Below are 14,476 nucleotides of genomic sequence, written 5' to 3' on the forward strand. Positions count from 1 at the left end.
CTGAGTCAGAAATTAATTCTAAGATTTCCTTGTTGCTGGTTCTTTGGAAATAAAACCGACTAGCCTGTGTTTTGAACAGTTTATTGTCAGTCAGAGAATTCAAGTTTTTACCTCTACCTTCACCTTTTGTCCCATAATAAAATCATAGAGTTATAAATGATCTTAGCAAATACCTTGGGGTATCAATCTTTTGGATAAAATTTTGCTAAAAAGGCTTTCTCTCATGCTTGTCGAGGTCTCGCCTTAGCTTGTGCTTTTAAAGTTATCTACTCTATGACTTTTATATGATCAGTGCTATTTTACCACTCTAAACATGTAATGGACATAGAGAAACTTTATACTAGCACCACTTATTCTAATGTAACGGAGTAATGCAGTTCCATCAATCCTTGGGTCGTCTGCAGACTAACTTGTTCTAGACTGTTTATAGAACGATACTAGTTTCAGAAAAAACATATTTACGTGTATTAGCACAAAAATAGCTACTCACAACCTGGTATCATTTATAGCAACACTCAGGCTATGGTACGAGTAGACATGTTATAGAGAAGACAACTCATATACACAGCTTAATAAAATTTTGTCAAGATTCCAAGTACACTAACAGGAATTGGTGGAGAGGTCAATGATAGTAAGGTAAACAGTTTAAATCTTAGAAATGTAGATAAGGTTGGATTGTCTTTAAATGTTTTTGCATGAAGTATAGATTGAAAAAAGATGTAATTAAAACATCAGGCTGACAGCTTATAAATCTCATCCTTCTGATTGCATGAAACTAGTACCGGGCTGCCTGAACTTTATAGCAAAGGTTTTGCAATAATAGCGCTTTGTTGCTGTTGCTGTTGCTGTTGCTAACCCTTTCTGGATCATCTGGTGATCTGGTGCAGTAGGAGCTGTTAGGTCGAATATGATTTATTGGGCCAATTTTTAACAACTCATTTTTGTTGAAACCAATTGTTTCTTCATGATTTTTACCAAACCTTTACATATGTAGGCCTAGCGATAGCATGCTGTTAATCTCACATTCAGGCCAGCCCCGGAAAAGATTTTTTAGTACGAGACGCTGAAATAGCCTCTGTAGGCTACCGTAGGATTACAGGCTTTGTACTGGAAACGTTAAGTAACCACACAGTAGATTGATGGAGTTAAGCTCATGATGTGAGTGTGAGCTGAGGTGAGCGGATGATTAATGCCATCCATGTACTAAGGGGCGGTGATACCACTCATTGATTAAGGTAGGGGATGTAAAGTGCCCAAAGACATACATATACTTAATGGTAAACTAGCTTGTAAACCTTTAATTTCATTTTCTGACTCAAACATCAGAGCTGAAGTTGGTTATTAAAACTTGCTTTTTTTAGAGCGCTTTGTTAGTAAGAAAGATCCAGATCGTAAATGAATGTAAAACAGGTGTTGTATGCACAATTGCAAAATGTAAGTTCCTAAATTTGAATTTTCATTTTGTATCAAGTAGGACAATTGCTATAAAATTCATCATACAAATCATTGATGACGGCTCCGTGTGCCCAATAGGTTGGCTAACCAAGGTGCAGACGCAGTTAGCCCGCAGTGAGCAGGCTGTGGCTCGCATGGGTGAAATATCACTGCAATTTAAAGCTGAACTTGCTCAGAATGTTTGTAAGTTTTATCAAAATTGTCAGAATCTTTTATCACTTAAGATTGTTTTTGCTGTTTGAGGTGACCTGACTTCAAGGATGTTTTAAATTTAAAAATCGATAAAACTTTATCACGATCAAAAAACTCAGACTAAGCGAAAGTGCGATTATGATGTTTATAATTGTACTGACAGAATAAGACACGTAACGCTGCAACTTCATTCAACACAATAGTCGATATCAGCTATAACAACGATAACAACTAGTGCCATCATTTTGGCACTGTTCGTTATTCAGAATATTTTAACCGCGATCAGGTTTTGTCGATTTTAATCTTGAACGTCTTGACAGTCAGATCATCGTAAACATCAAAAACAATCATAAAGGGTGGAAAAATACTGATATTTCTGATAAAAGCAACAGAAATTTGTGTAAAATCATCCTTAAAGGAAAATAAAAAGACAGCCCAACTGCTCATAGAAAGCTAATGCTGCCAAGTACCTCAGATATAAACCCCACTTTAACAATTTTACTGCAGGTATATTCACTGATACTAGTCGTGGACACCATACCAATCAAGATGGACATATATGGCTCCCTAGGAGACGAGACTCTTCAGTTGATCAAAGTCTACCAGCTTGCCGAATGCCCAGTCGATGATCCACAATGTTATACTCACTTCGAATCGCAAGAGTCAGTTCTCTATAATTCAATGTTTTAACTTGAAAGAATTAATAAAATACAAAAATATGTATTACCTTACACTAGGTGACATGAGAGAAGCTTCAATATGACTGGTAAAACAGAAATCACATGAGGTGAAAAATAACCAGTTCAATTATACCACTTGATGCAGGTGTTGGGGAGAAACATACTGGTAGCAGCTACTACTACAACTTATTCTCTCTGGCGCTATTGGAGCTGTCTCCAACAATAATATCCGCTGCAAAGCTGGCTTTTAGTCAAGATTTTAATGATTATATTTGCTTAAAAATAAACTTACACAAAATGTTTAAAGATTTTATTAGAGTTTATACGTAGGCATTTTTTATCATTTTTAATATTGTCGATGTTTGTGTGTATCTGACTGTCAGGATGTTTCAAGATTAAAATTGATAAAACATGATCACAGTTAAAGCACTCAGAAGAAAAATACATGCAAAATGGCATCACTAGTTGGCAGTTGATATCATTGATATCAGCTATCGCATTCAAGTTGCATGTTACTCATCTCTATTCTGTCGGTCTCTTCACCATTATAGACGTCATAATCGCACTTTCAATTCGTCTGAACATTTTAAATGCAATCAAGTTTTGTGGACTTTAACCTTGAAACACCCTGATAATCCAATCACCTCAAACATCAAAAACAATTGTAAAAGGTAGAAAAATATTATTACTTTCTGATAAAATCTGCTAAAATTTTGTGCAAGTTCATCTGTCTCAGCTGGCGTACTGGATTATCCCGGATTTGTTCTCAAAATCTCCTGAGATATAGAAACAGCTGACATGAATGAAATGTTTTTTATTTTAAAATTTTACCTACTAAATATTCGAGAGCTCTTTTTATCAGTAGCAATGTCTTTAAGTGGTAAGTTTTTGAAAACGTAAATTTATTGTTAATAATCTGCCAAAAGTTTTTCGATTTCTGACACAAAATTTATCCTCCTTTCTCGCACAACCACAACAACAGACCTACTTTAAATGTTGCGTCAAAGGGTCTGGAATATGTGATTATGCTGCCTTATCATTGTTCAACTTGATTTTGTTATCAGCGCTCAAAACAACTGGCAGCAGCAGTAGGAAAGTCTCCTTAATTGGACTATAAATTTAAAAATATGGAAATTTGCTGTCTTTTAAAAATTTGTTAGATTCTCTACGGTTTTCCTATGGTTCCTTAAGTTTATATGGTAGATTGTCAAAATTAATTTTGCGTTGTTTTTAGAACTACGAAAGACTTTTTTAATAGAGTGGTTTTACTTCCAATTCAGTCATGTATATTTGAACCTTTGTCCAAATTCATTATTAGACAGATTATTTATTTTACAAAAAGTTGCATTATGAAACTATTAATAATAAAGTGTATTACCGAAAGTCATAGTCTGTTTTACTGATTTTATATATATAAAATATCATATATTTATATAATATATATTATATATTTTATATATATATAAAAATGAATAAATAAAAATATGTATATATATATATGTTTATTATTTAAATATATAATATTTTATATCGTATATTTATTATATGCTATTTTCATGTTGTATATATATAATAGAAGAAATATTAGGAGTAAAGTAAATCTGTTTCGTGCAATGCACTCTTCAGCCGCAGTTAGTCTAATCGCGTCTGAAGAGTGCACCACACGAAACAGATTTGTAACGCTTTTACTAGAAATTTACTTTACTCCTAATATTTCTTCTATTATTCTATACTTCACTAATTATCTCTTAGGTTTTTAGTGTAGAGTTCTCTTTTAATATGCTTTTGCACCGCTTTTAGTTAATATATATATACTAGCTGTGTCACTTGGCGTCGCCCGAGTATTAAAAATCAGCTTATAAACAATGAAAAGTGATGAGAGTTGCCTATCACTTGCTATTAGTCTGGCACATTGCCGATGGGAAATTTTAGTAAGCTAGTTAATAAGCGCTAGGCTTCTAATGACGGTATGTCATGACGTTGTGTAGGCGTTGTTGTCCAGCTACAGCTATTCTAATAATAACTATAGCCGGAGGGACACACATACATACTTTGAGAAATATATATATATATACTAGGCGTCGCTCGGATATTAAAAATCTGCTTATAAGCAATGAGAAGTGATGAGAGTTGCCACCCACTATTTATTAGCTTGGCACACTGCCAATGGAAAATGGTATTAAAATCAGCTTATAAACAATGCGAAGTGATGGGAGTTGCCTACCACTTGCTCACTTGCTCACTTACCACTATTAGCCTGGCACATTGCCAATGGAAAATTCCAGTAAGCTAGTTAATAAGCGCTAGGCTTCTAATGACGGTAAGCCATGACGTTGCGGATGCATTGTCAGCTAGGCTATTCTAATAATGGCTATAGCTGGAGGGACACATATACACACATATCCACATACACACATACTTTGAGAAATATATATATATATATATATATATATATATATATATACTATAGCTACTATATATATATATATATACTAGCTGTGCTACTCGGCGTTGTCCGAGTAATAAAAAAGTCTTTGGACAGAAAATTGATTTGTATTTAACATATAACAACATTTGCCATTCTAAATTTCAAACTACATATCATGAGAGAAGTGTTTTGGGTAGTTGAAATAAATTAAGAGAAAAATAAAAACAACTGTAAAGGTTTGCAAACTTTTTCAAACAATTGTAACTTTCAAACTTCATATTATGAAGAAAAGGTTTTGCGCAGAACAACTGTAATAAAAATAAATAAAACAACTGCAAAGGTTTTCAAACCAATGTAAATTAAAAATTTTATAACTGTCAGCGACGTATATCTTTTAATAACATACAGTGGAACCTCGGTTCTCGAACATAATTCGTTCCAGAAGGTGGTTCGAAAACCGAATTGTTCGAGATCCGAAACAATTTTTCTGCTTAGAATAAAATTATGTAAATTTTAATTCGTTCTAAGGCAAGAAAACAACTTTGGTAAAGTATTTTTTCAACAATTTACACCACAAACTGTACACTGCATACTATAAATAAAAACGGGTAGATATACATCGTGTTTAATTTTAATAAAAGATTTTCTATCTATGTTGATGGAAAAAAACAAAAGCAGACATTTCGTATGTTTGGCTCTTAAAACATCAAAAACATTAAACGTTAAGATACAATACTAAAAATTGCAGAAATTGATAATGAAAAAGCAAAAAATGCAACAGATCAGTTCCATCAAAAATCATAGGAAAAAAATATAAACAGCAATGGCACGTTTACTTCCCATCCTTAAAGGAGAATCTTACTCCAAAACAATTTAGGGTAACTCAACTGGAGGGGTTATCTTCCTAGCAAATTTCTTCGGTAGAGGAAACGTCGTCCCAGATGGTCTCTTCCATTTTTGTGAAGAATTTATGAAGCGTAAAATGCTTCTTCGATTGTTAACGAATGTTTCCAAGCAGTTTCTGGAGTTGTTCTAATTCCAATGCGCATGCTTCGGTTTGGTCGAGAACTGAATTGATGTTCAATCTCTGAGACGAAATCTCCGAGACGACAAACTCTCAAAATCTTTAGCCAAAAACCAAGTTGGTCGAAAACCGAAGCGTTCAAAAATCAAAGTTCCACTGTATAAAATCAGTACACAAATCGCCAAGATTTAAGTTCGAGATAAATTATCGTCGATATCATGGGGCCGAATAAACTAGCCCAACAAAAAAAGATGAATAAGCATCGCGTTGCATATACTCAGGTCCCAAAATATTTTCGAACAGGAGTATCGTAACTCGTTGATGCTAGGCTAAAATAATTAGCACGCTCATGGTGTATCCGTTATATGAAAACGTGACTGATCACTAGCGTTCTAGCTCAGTGGTAGAGCATCTGAATAAGAAACTTGTTGATGCATTTGTTGTGAGTGCAAGTCTATCAGTATGCGGAATTTTAGTATCCGGATTTTAAGATCTATAGCCGGAATGCAGACAGACATACGACATAAAACATACTTTGAGAAAAAAAATATATATATATATTCATCTTGAAAGTAACAATTGTGTGAAAAATCATTTATATCAATAGGATCTGACACAACTATATAATAAGAGCTGTAATTTTGCATCAAAATCAAAGGTCAAGGCCAGTTTTAAATGAGAAATCAAGAATTGCGGTATTAACAATACCTGAAAGAAAATTTAGAAAATAATTCAGAATGTGGTTTGTTTTAGTCGGACTCTCTATATAGAGTTAACTTCGCTGGATTTCAAGCCAAGAACCCTGGACAAGCTAGAAATACGGCTGCCTGGTTTGACAACATGGCAAAACTACACTATCAACTACTGGCTGATTAATGAGATCTACATTGATTCCGAGTGAGTTGTCTTCTCTTGACCAAAGAGCTGAATTACATATGCAGCACTTTCAATAACCGATGTGCACTTGCAGGCTTTGCCTCTACCTACTTCTTGTAACATGATAATGAATTTGTATGTGCACTTGTATGTGGTTTTGTTTGATATAATATTATCTTTATCATCCTTGTCATGGACACCTGTATGGTAATGTCATATCTGTGTGGTGATGTTATAAACACACATGGAGTGATATGATGCTTTCTCAGTTAATACCTGTGCAGTTATCTAATCCAAACTTGTGCTGTGATTTCATTGAACTCTGCTATTCATGGCTAACTACTGATACACTTAGAGCCAGCAGTAAAGTTATAGAAATATTTTAGAGTATGTATAATCTTTTATTGACACTGGTAATCATTAAAAAGTTATGTTTTTCATTACTTGTCAAAAAGAAAGAAAAAAAAATGAAAAGATAGAAATCAGACATTATTTAGGGAGTTGTAAAAAAGGGTTTTAAAAGTTGGTAATTTAATAGTATGGCGTAAGATTTGGAATAGTGAATTGAAGGTTGTAGTAATAGAAAGTTTATAAACTGAAACATACGATAGTGGATGTAGTATGTTGGTGTCACAGCATAGAAAATGATGTTGGTCACTTGTGTGGAAGGATAAATACAAATATTCTGGGCAAAGTTTAAGCAGGATTTTAATAGGTTATTAAGTTACATTTCCACACTGTTAACTGTGATATAAATCTCCAGAAAGTACATTTATATTAAATATTAAAGTTTCAAATTGATTTGAAGTTCCTCAAACTCGTCTGCTATGTTAAATTGACATAAAAAGTTAATTTTTTCCATGACCTGCTTTGTATATCAAAAATGTCCAATTTTGAAGTAAATACATGTATTCCAATAAAGACTAACTGCAACTAATTTAGATCATTCTACATACCAGAAACTTTAGATAACTCTTAGATGCTACAGAAAGCCACACACAGTATTGAAATAAACACATTATACCAAATATCTTAGAATATTAGTGTAAAAAGCAAAGATGTGTGTAAAAATGTTAATGAAGCAGTAATATATTAAAATATGTGTTTATTTATTTTATTATAATTGTTACTTTATCCTAAGGACATGCCAGTGAAGGCACAAACAGTTGCTATCATACAAACACTTGCTAGGATACAAACAATTGCTAGGATAAAAACAGTTGCTAGGATACAAACACTTGCTAGGATGCAAACAATTGCTAGGATAAAAACAGTTGCTAGGATACAAACAATTGCTAGGATACAAACAGTTGCTAGAATACAAACAGTTGCTAGGATACAAACAGTTGCTAGGATGCAAACAGTTGCTAGAATACAAACAGTTGCTAGAATACAAACAGTTGCTAGGATACATGCAGTTGCTAGGATACAAACAGTTGTAGGATACAAACAGCTACTAGGATACAAAGAGTTGCTAGAATACGTGGTGTAATTTGCTTTTATTAAAACTCAATAAAAGTGAAACTAACTTAGCCTTCACTTTCTAGTATTTGTAGACTCTTTTAGTATTCTTATATTTTTTGTATATGAATTTTAATTTTTGCCCGCTTCTTCAGTTTCACTTGCAAAACTCCAACTTCTCTAAAAACTGTGTAGTCAAAATCACTCAGGTGTAGAGGCAAGTACGGTATTTGTTGAATATATTACATTATACACTTGGGGTCTCAATGCTGAGGTGATCATAGGTTGTTGTCTAACTGCACGCCGCTATATATTTTTCTTTTTATTTTATTTATTTTTTTTATTTCACCAAATTTGCATCCAACTATTACGGCAATCTGTAAATATAACAAAAGCAGTGGAATCTCACTTAATACTTTGCATGATTACTTTATTTGTCACTATTTCATTGGTCACTATTCTATTTGTCACTATTTCATTGGTCACTACTTTATTGGTCACTATTTCATTGGTCACTATTCTATTTGTCACTATTTCATTGGTTACTATTCTATTTGTCACTATTTCATTGGTCACTATTCTATTTGTCACTATTATTTTCCTTGTCACACTTCACTACCTTGACTCTTCTGCAATACTATTAGATCATCAATATTTAAAACACATAAATTATGTTCAACTCACTCAATATTTCATGATTTCTGTTTCCTCATTTTTGTTTTGGCAAATAGTGAAAAACATCATTTTGTTGATGATTACTAGTGCCAATATGAAGTTATACATGCGGACATACACACATACATACAGACATACAGACATACAGACATACAGACACACAAGCGTACACTACTTCGAAAAGCTCCTTGAATGTTTAATATGAGCAATATAAACTTCTTCTCTCCGAGCCTTGAAGAGTTTCTGGCAATAAGATTTGATATAAAAAATGAGTCACGTCTAATCAGCTCATTCTGTTCTCATCTTGCTAGTGTGGTAGACAGAAAAACAATAAATTTTAAGGTTGTTTTTAGATGCGCTTGCCAAGAAGGAAGTTGCTCAGATGTGATTGTGCCAAGTGATCCCCTGTCAGTGCTTGCACGCTACTCCTGTAGCTGTACAGACAATCACTCAGGTTTTTACTGTGATACCTGCACAGATGGTTTCTACAACGAAGCTGGTGAGTCAGCCGTCTCCTGAACTATTACAACAAACCATAGCACCTTCATACGCGCTACAATAATTATTATATTCTTTGTGTGTTGCAAAAAATGATTTTTTTGCAAAAAATTGTATAAATAATAAAAAATTCTGAAAAAGTAGTCAAGGTTTAGTCGCTGATCAAGGAGTGGCAATATAAAACAATACTATGTACTGATGTGGGCAGCATGTGATCAGCAAGTGCTTTTGCTGACATCGCATCTCATTGGCTAAATCTACTAATACAAATAACCAAATCATTATTCTAATGATTCTTCTCAAAAAGAATAAGAAAAGAAAATGAAAAAAACTGTGAATAGTAGCCTTGGTCCATGTACATCACTTTATTGGCTCATATACACCCAACCTAGGCACTATTAAAAAGCAATTTTATATGAATGCAAAGCACTCTCTGTCACCACTTTTGCAGATGTGTTCTGCCTTTTGTGTAAATTTTGAGTGTTCATACAGCTCCTAAAAAATAGATTGCAGGTAAAGCCTCAGTATTGTATTGTGCTAACAAATAGATAGCAGGTAAAGCCACAGTATTGTATCATTCTAACAAATAGATAGCAGGTAAAGCCACAGTATTGTATCATGCTAACAAATAGACAGCAGGTAAAGCTATAATATTATATTATGGTAGATAAAAGCTGTACAACAGTTGCTCTGCAAAGCCTCTAAAGCCTGCAAAGCCATTGTTACCAGCGCAAGCACTGGTAACAATGGGCTCCTTTTATACCTATGACATTTACATACATGGCAGATGTGCATAACCATTCGGTACAAACATACAGTATTATGAAACTAAAGAGTTAGAACAAGGATCCTAGAAAAGGTGTTTTAATTAAGCACATACCCGCACTTGCGGGTCTGACGTGTTCATAGAATCTTGTCTATTATTACTAAATACCTGTACTATAAGATGCTAATAAACATGCATCTCATATCTTCAGAAATCTAATTTTACAGTTGCTCGTTGCTAAGTTTATCAGGCCCAACATGCAATGTTGTCATGGTTACATTTTCTGTTTTGCTGCTAGTACATTTCCAAGTTCCATATTATAAGTATAGCATTTATATATATATATATACATATAAATTTCAGTGCTTGTCTGTCGTTTGTCTGTCCAGTTCTAGCGATCAATTTAGGTTAGAAAATTCTGTTTTGCAGAGAATTTAAGCTTAGAACCTCTACGCCCGCAGACAGGCGGGTCAATCCATTAGACTATGTGTCTCATTGATCATAGTGATTAATAATAGTGCGCAGACCTATTACACCGGTTAAAATAAGCACGCTTGGAAAAATACTATCGATTATTAACTAGCACCCTTGATCCTTACCTGTAACGTAATGATTATTAAACCAGCTTCTGACACAGCTCTTACTATTGTAAAGATTTTACTAGCTCAAGTTACTAGCTTATTAGGGAACTTACTAAAATTCATTGGGCAATTATTTCAGCGGCGCCGGGCATTCTTCTAGTCTTTGAATAAAATGTGTTGTTACATATATATATGTTATATATATATATATATATATATATAAGTAATAAAGCTTATCATATTTAGCTTGTCTAGAAATTTATGAAAATGATGTCAAAATTCAAATGTTTAGCATGGGTGGACTTGACAAGAGTAAGACAACTTTACACTTTTTTTCAAACTCTGAAAATAATTAACCTACAGCGTTTTAAAGTCACTGAATTCTGTTTTGACAGTTTTAAATAATAGCAGTCTAGATGCATAACTTCTAAGTCATATATAAATACACATAGTCATTATGTGACTTGCGTATAATGATGACCACACATGAGTCAGTATAAGCAAACTTGAATTAGAAAATATGCTGTTTTAGACACCTGCCTCCCATGTCATTGTGAGACAGGAGCGTTCAGTGAGCGGTGTGACGGAAAAGGTATATGTGATTGTGATCCCACTCTCTATGAGTCCGTTGACACCTTCGGAGACTGGAACACTAAATGTCAGGTGAGATGTTGTAATAATGACTCCACGCTATTACATTATTGTAATCAACGCTTGCCAAAGTTTGTGTCTTTGAATAATGCCTAAAATATGGCTGGCAAGGTTTCAAGTAGAATTCTAAAAAGTCCTTTTTCGTAAGCTACCAACCAATACAGCGACTGATTGGTTGATACGATGATACAAGTTGGAAATGATCCCATCAATCAGGCTCCAGTTCTTAACTTGTTTTAGAGTCACTCTTAACATCCTAAATAAGCATTAGTGAACATTTCCATAGATAGATCTATGATCAGCTATGTCAAAAACCATAAAAGTCATATAGTACAACCTAAAAAATCACCATATCATTTCGTATATGATTTTTCTGACAAAGAATATTGGCAAAGGTATAATAAAATTGTTTTTTTAGTTGACACGATTTATAGATGAGAATAATGCAAATAGCTTTTGGCTAGTCGCCAAATACCAAAAAGTATTTTCAAACGTTAGTACCACGTGAGCGGTGGTCGAAGAGATAGCCAAAAAATGTTCATCGATACTAGTTCAATTTAACCAATCAAAAGCTTCAGAGGTACTAGGTGACATTGAACCTAGATCTACTTTCCACTTATTTGTTACTTTTTGATCAACCATTGCTTTTATGCTAAAAGGTTTCTGACTTGCCAGTCTCTTTAGAAAATGTGATAAGCTGCTAGCTAGTATCAGGATAAACTGAAGATGCTAGCTAGTATCAGGATAAACTGAAGATGCTAGCTAGTATCAGGATAAACTGAAGAAGCCAGCTAGTATCAGGATAAACTGAAGATGCTAGCTAATATCAGGATAAACTGAAAATGCTAGCTAGTATCAGGATAAACTGGTTACAGTTATTTGATTTACTAGTATAGATATTCTACTAGTGTTTTATTTTAGCCATACGTGTCAACGATCTCTCCTCTGTCAGGCCCGGAGAAAGGAGGAACTCATGTGACCATTACGGGAGGGTTACTGAATCAACTAAATGTTACCAGTTGTCTGCCTAGGGAGATATCGTGAGTACTTACAACTAATCGACCAATCCAATTTTAGTTTGAGTAATAGTGGCTGATTAACCAATCATGATTAACGACTAAAGGACTTCAGTTAATTTTAGTAATACCGACACACTTCCCCCACCCTAACATAACGACCAAACTTTTGAGACTCAAAACTTCTGTTTCGCTAAAAATATAGACATATGTTATTTGGTTTAGTTTACTTTGTTTGTTCATTTTATATCGCTATTAAGAATTGAGTCTTTTTCATATATTAATGCTTTGTCATATATCTTTTAAAAGAGATAATATATTGCTTGTTGCCACTGCTATATGAAAACATTATTTAAAAAAGGGTCAAATCTCAGTTTTCCCTTCAGGATTTTATTGCTGGTTCAAGGTCAATGTAGTGACATAAGGTCGAAGACATAGATTCACACAAAGAGCATCGCTATATTTAGCACAGAGAGTGCTTGCAGTTAGTTCTATGATTTATTGATGTAATATTAACATAACATGAAGGAGTGATGAATTGCCCAGTGATAAATGGCTCAGTGATAAATGCACCAACTCGACGTCAAACGAAAATTCTGTTTGGTGATCCCTAATCTAAAACCTAAAAAAAGAAAGACAGACCTAACATTAAACATGATAGTTTACCTAACGTCTAGATTCTAAAACATGATTTTAGATTGCAAAAAGGTTTTATAGATTCGCGCTTGCATTCTTTCAAGTTTGCAAGAAATACTGTGATATATCAAACTCCTTCACGTAGCTTCACTAACAAAAGCATACCACTACAATCACATCACCAACACATCACCATGCAATCATAGAGTTACCTTCAATAAAGTGTACCGCTGAGACATAATTCTTTGCTTGTATGTTATAGAGACATACAAATAATATGTGTCATGAATGAAGGGGCAAATGCAAGCGCAGTGGCAGCACTACTTAGAGCCAAGGACAAAACTGGAACTGAAACATTATACAACTTTACATACACGTCAAACTATAACATATCTAATATAGCACCTTTAGAAGCCCTGGCAAGGTAAGACAAATCTAGCGGTATAAATTTTGAACAGGTAAATAGTTGATCAAAATGAAAACGGTTTCATGAGAAAATAACTCCTAAAATGTTAGTTTTGATTGTTACCGCTGAAAATAACATAAAAATATTGTGAGTAAAAATATAACATTTTGTCATGCTTTAAAATTTTTTGATTATTAATTATTGAGATGTGATTATTTTAGAAACGTTTTACAAACAAATTGTTTACATATTTGCAGACTAGGATTGAGACATCCGTTGCTTATTATCATTTTCTCTGTTGCCATCATTAAGGTCAAATGAAATATTGCTTGTTTTTGTAACTAAAAACTTGTTAGTTTATAAAACCTCGTGTGAAATAAACATTTACTGTAGAAAAATAACAAAAATAATTGATATTATCTCTGGAATGAACACCTCACTACTTCTATTGTATCACTCGTGATTCTAGTAGCATACTTCAACATCCCCAACCCACATGTGTAAATACAGCTATATTGTAACCCTCTTATTTATTCACTCCGATCAGTTTTCTTACCATATAAACTTGTTTTACTTACTAAAATAGTAAAGCAATCGCCCTTTGTGGTATTCAACATTTAGCGGTGAGTAATATGTCAACATTTATAAAAATCACTAGTGTCTCTGGTGATAAAACATATGACTTCTCTGTCAAATTTATACAATTATAAAGCTATACTTCTATAGCTTCATCAATCTTTATTAGGAGGAAGCAACTCCCCAAGTGTGATTAAGTTGGCTTTTTATGCAAGAATGACTAACACGCCATTATATTTTTACCAATATAGATATTACTAAATTTTGAATTAAAGGAATGACTAATACCTATTTATGTACTAAAATCTGTAGCATATTTTTATCTCTATTAAAATAGCATCTGCATGTGCATTTAAAAACTTGATAAATATTTTTAACTATTCTGAGCTAAACCAATACCAAATGTTTACCCCCTAAGTAGTTACTAGCTGTGATAATACTAGTAGTAACACTTTGAGAAGACCAAAGGTTGTGATTTAATTTTTGGCTAAACGAATGGTGGTTATATGGAGTTAACCTCAAGTTGCCTTCTCTCTGCCAAACCAGCTATAGAGC

At 33.6% G+C, this 14,476-nt stretch overlaps 1 protein-coding gene across 5 annotated transcripts in view; it reads left to right on the top strand.

Moving 5' to 3' along the window:
• LOC137392955 (hepatocyte growth factor receptor-like) overlaps nucleotides 1–14,476 on the top strand; it is a 53,417-nt gene that overhangs the window by 27,080 nt on the left and 11,861 nt on the right. For all 5 annotated transcript variants that reach the window (XM_068079320.1, XM_068079324.1, XM_068079322.1 and 2 more), the window contains 6 exons: nucleotides 2,155–2,309; nucleotides 6,533–6,676; nucleotides 9,145–9,290; nucleotides 11,169–11,299; nucleotides 12,209–12,327; nucleotides 13,202–13,363. In XM_068079320.1, coding sequence (XP_067935421.1) covers nucleotides 2,155–2,309; nucleotides 6,533–6,676; nucleotides 9,145–9,290; nucleotides 11,169–11,299; nucleotides 12,209–12,327; nucleotides 13,202–13,363 — 857 coding nt within the window. The remainder of the gene's footprint in view (nucleotides 1–2,154; nucleotides 2,310–6,532; nucleotides 6,677–9,144; nucleotides 9,291–11,168; nucleotides 11,300–12,208; nucleotides 12,328–13,201; nucleotides 13,364–14,476) is intronic.

This window comes from Watersipora subatra, chromosome 4 (genome assembly GCF_963576615.1).
Source record: "Watersipora subatra chromosome 4, tzWatSuba1.1, whole genome shotgun sequence".
NCBI lineage: Eukaryota > Metazoa > Bryozoa > Gymnolaemata > Cheilostomatida > Watersiporidae > Watersipora > Watersipora subatra.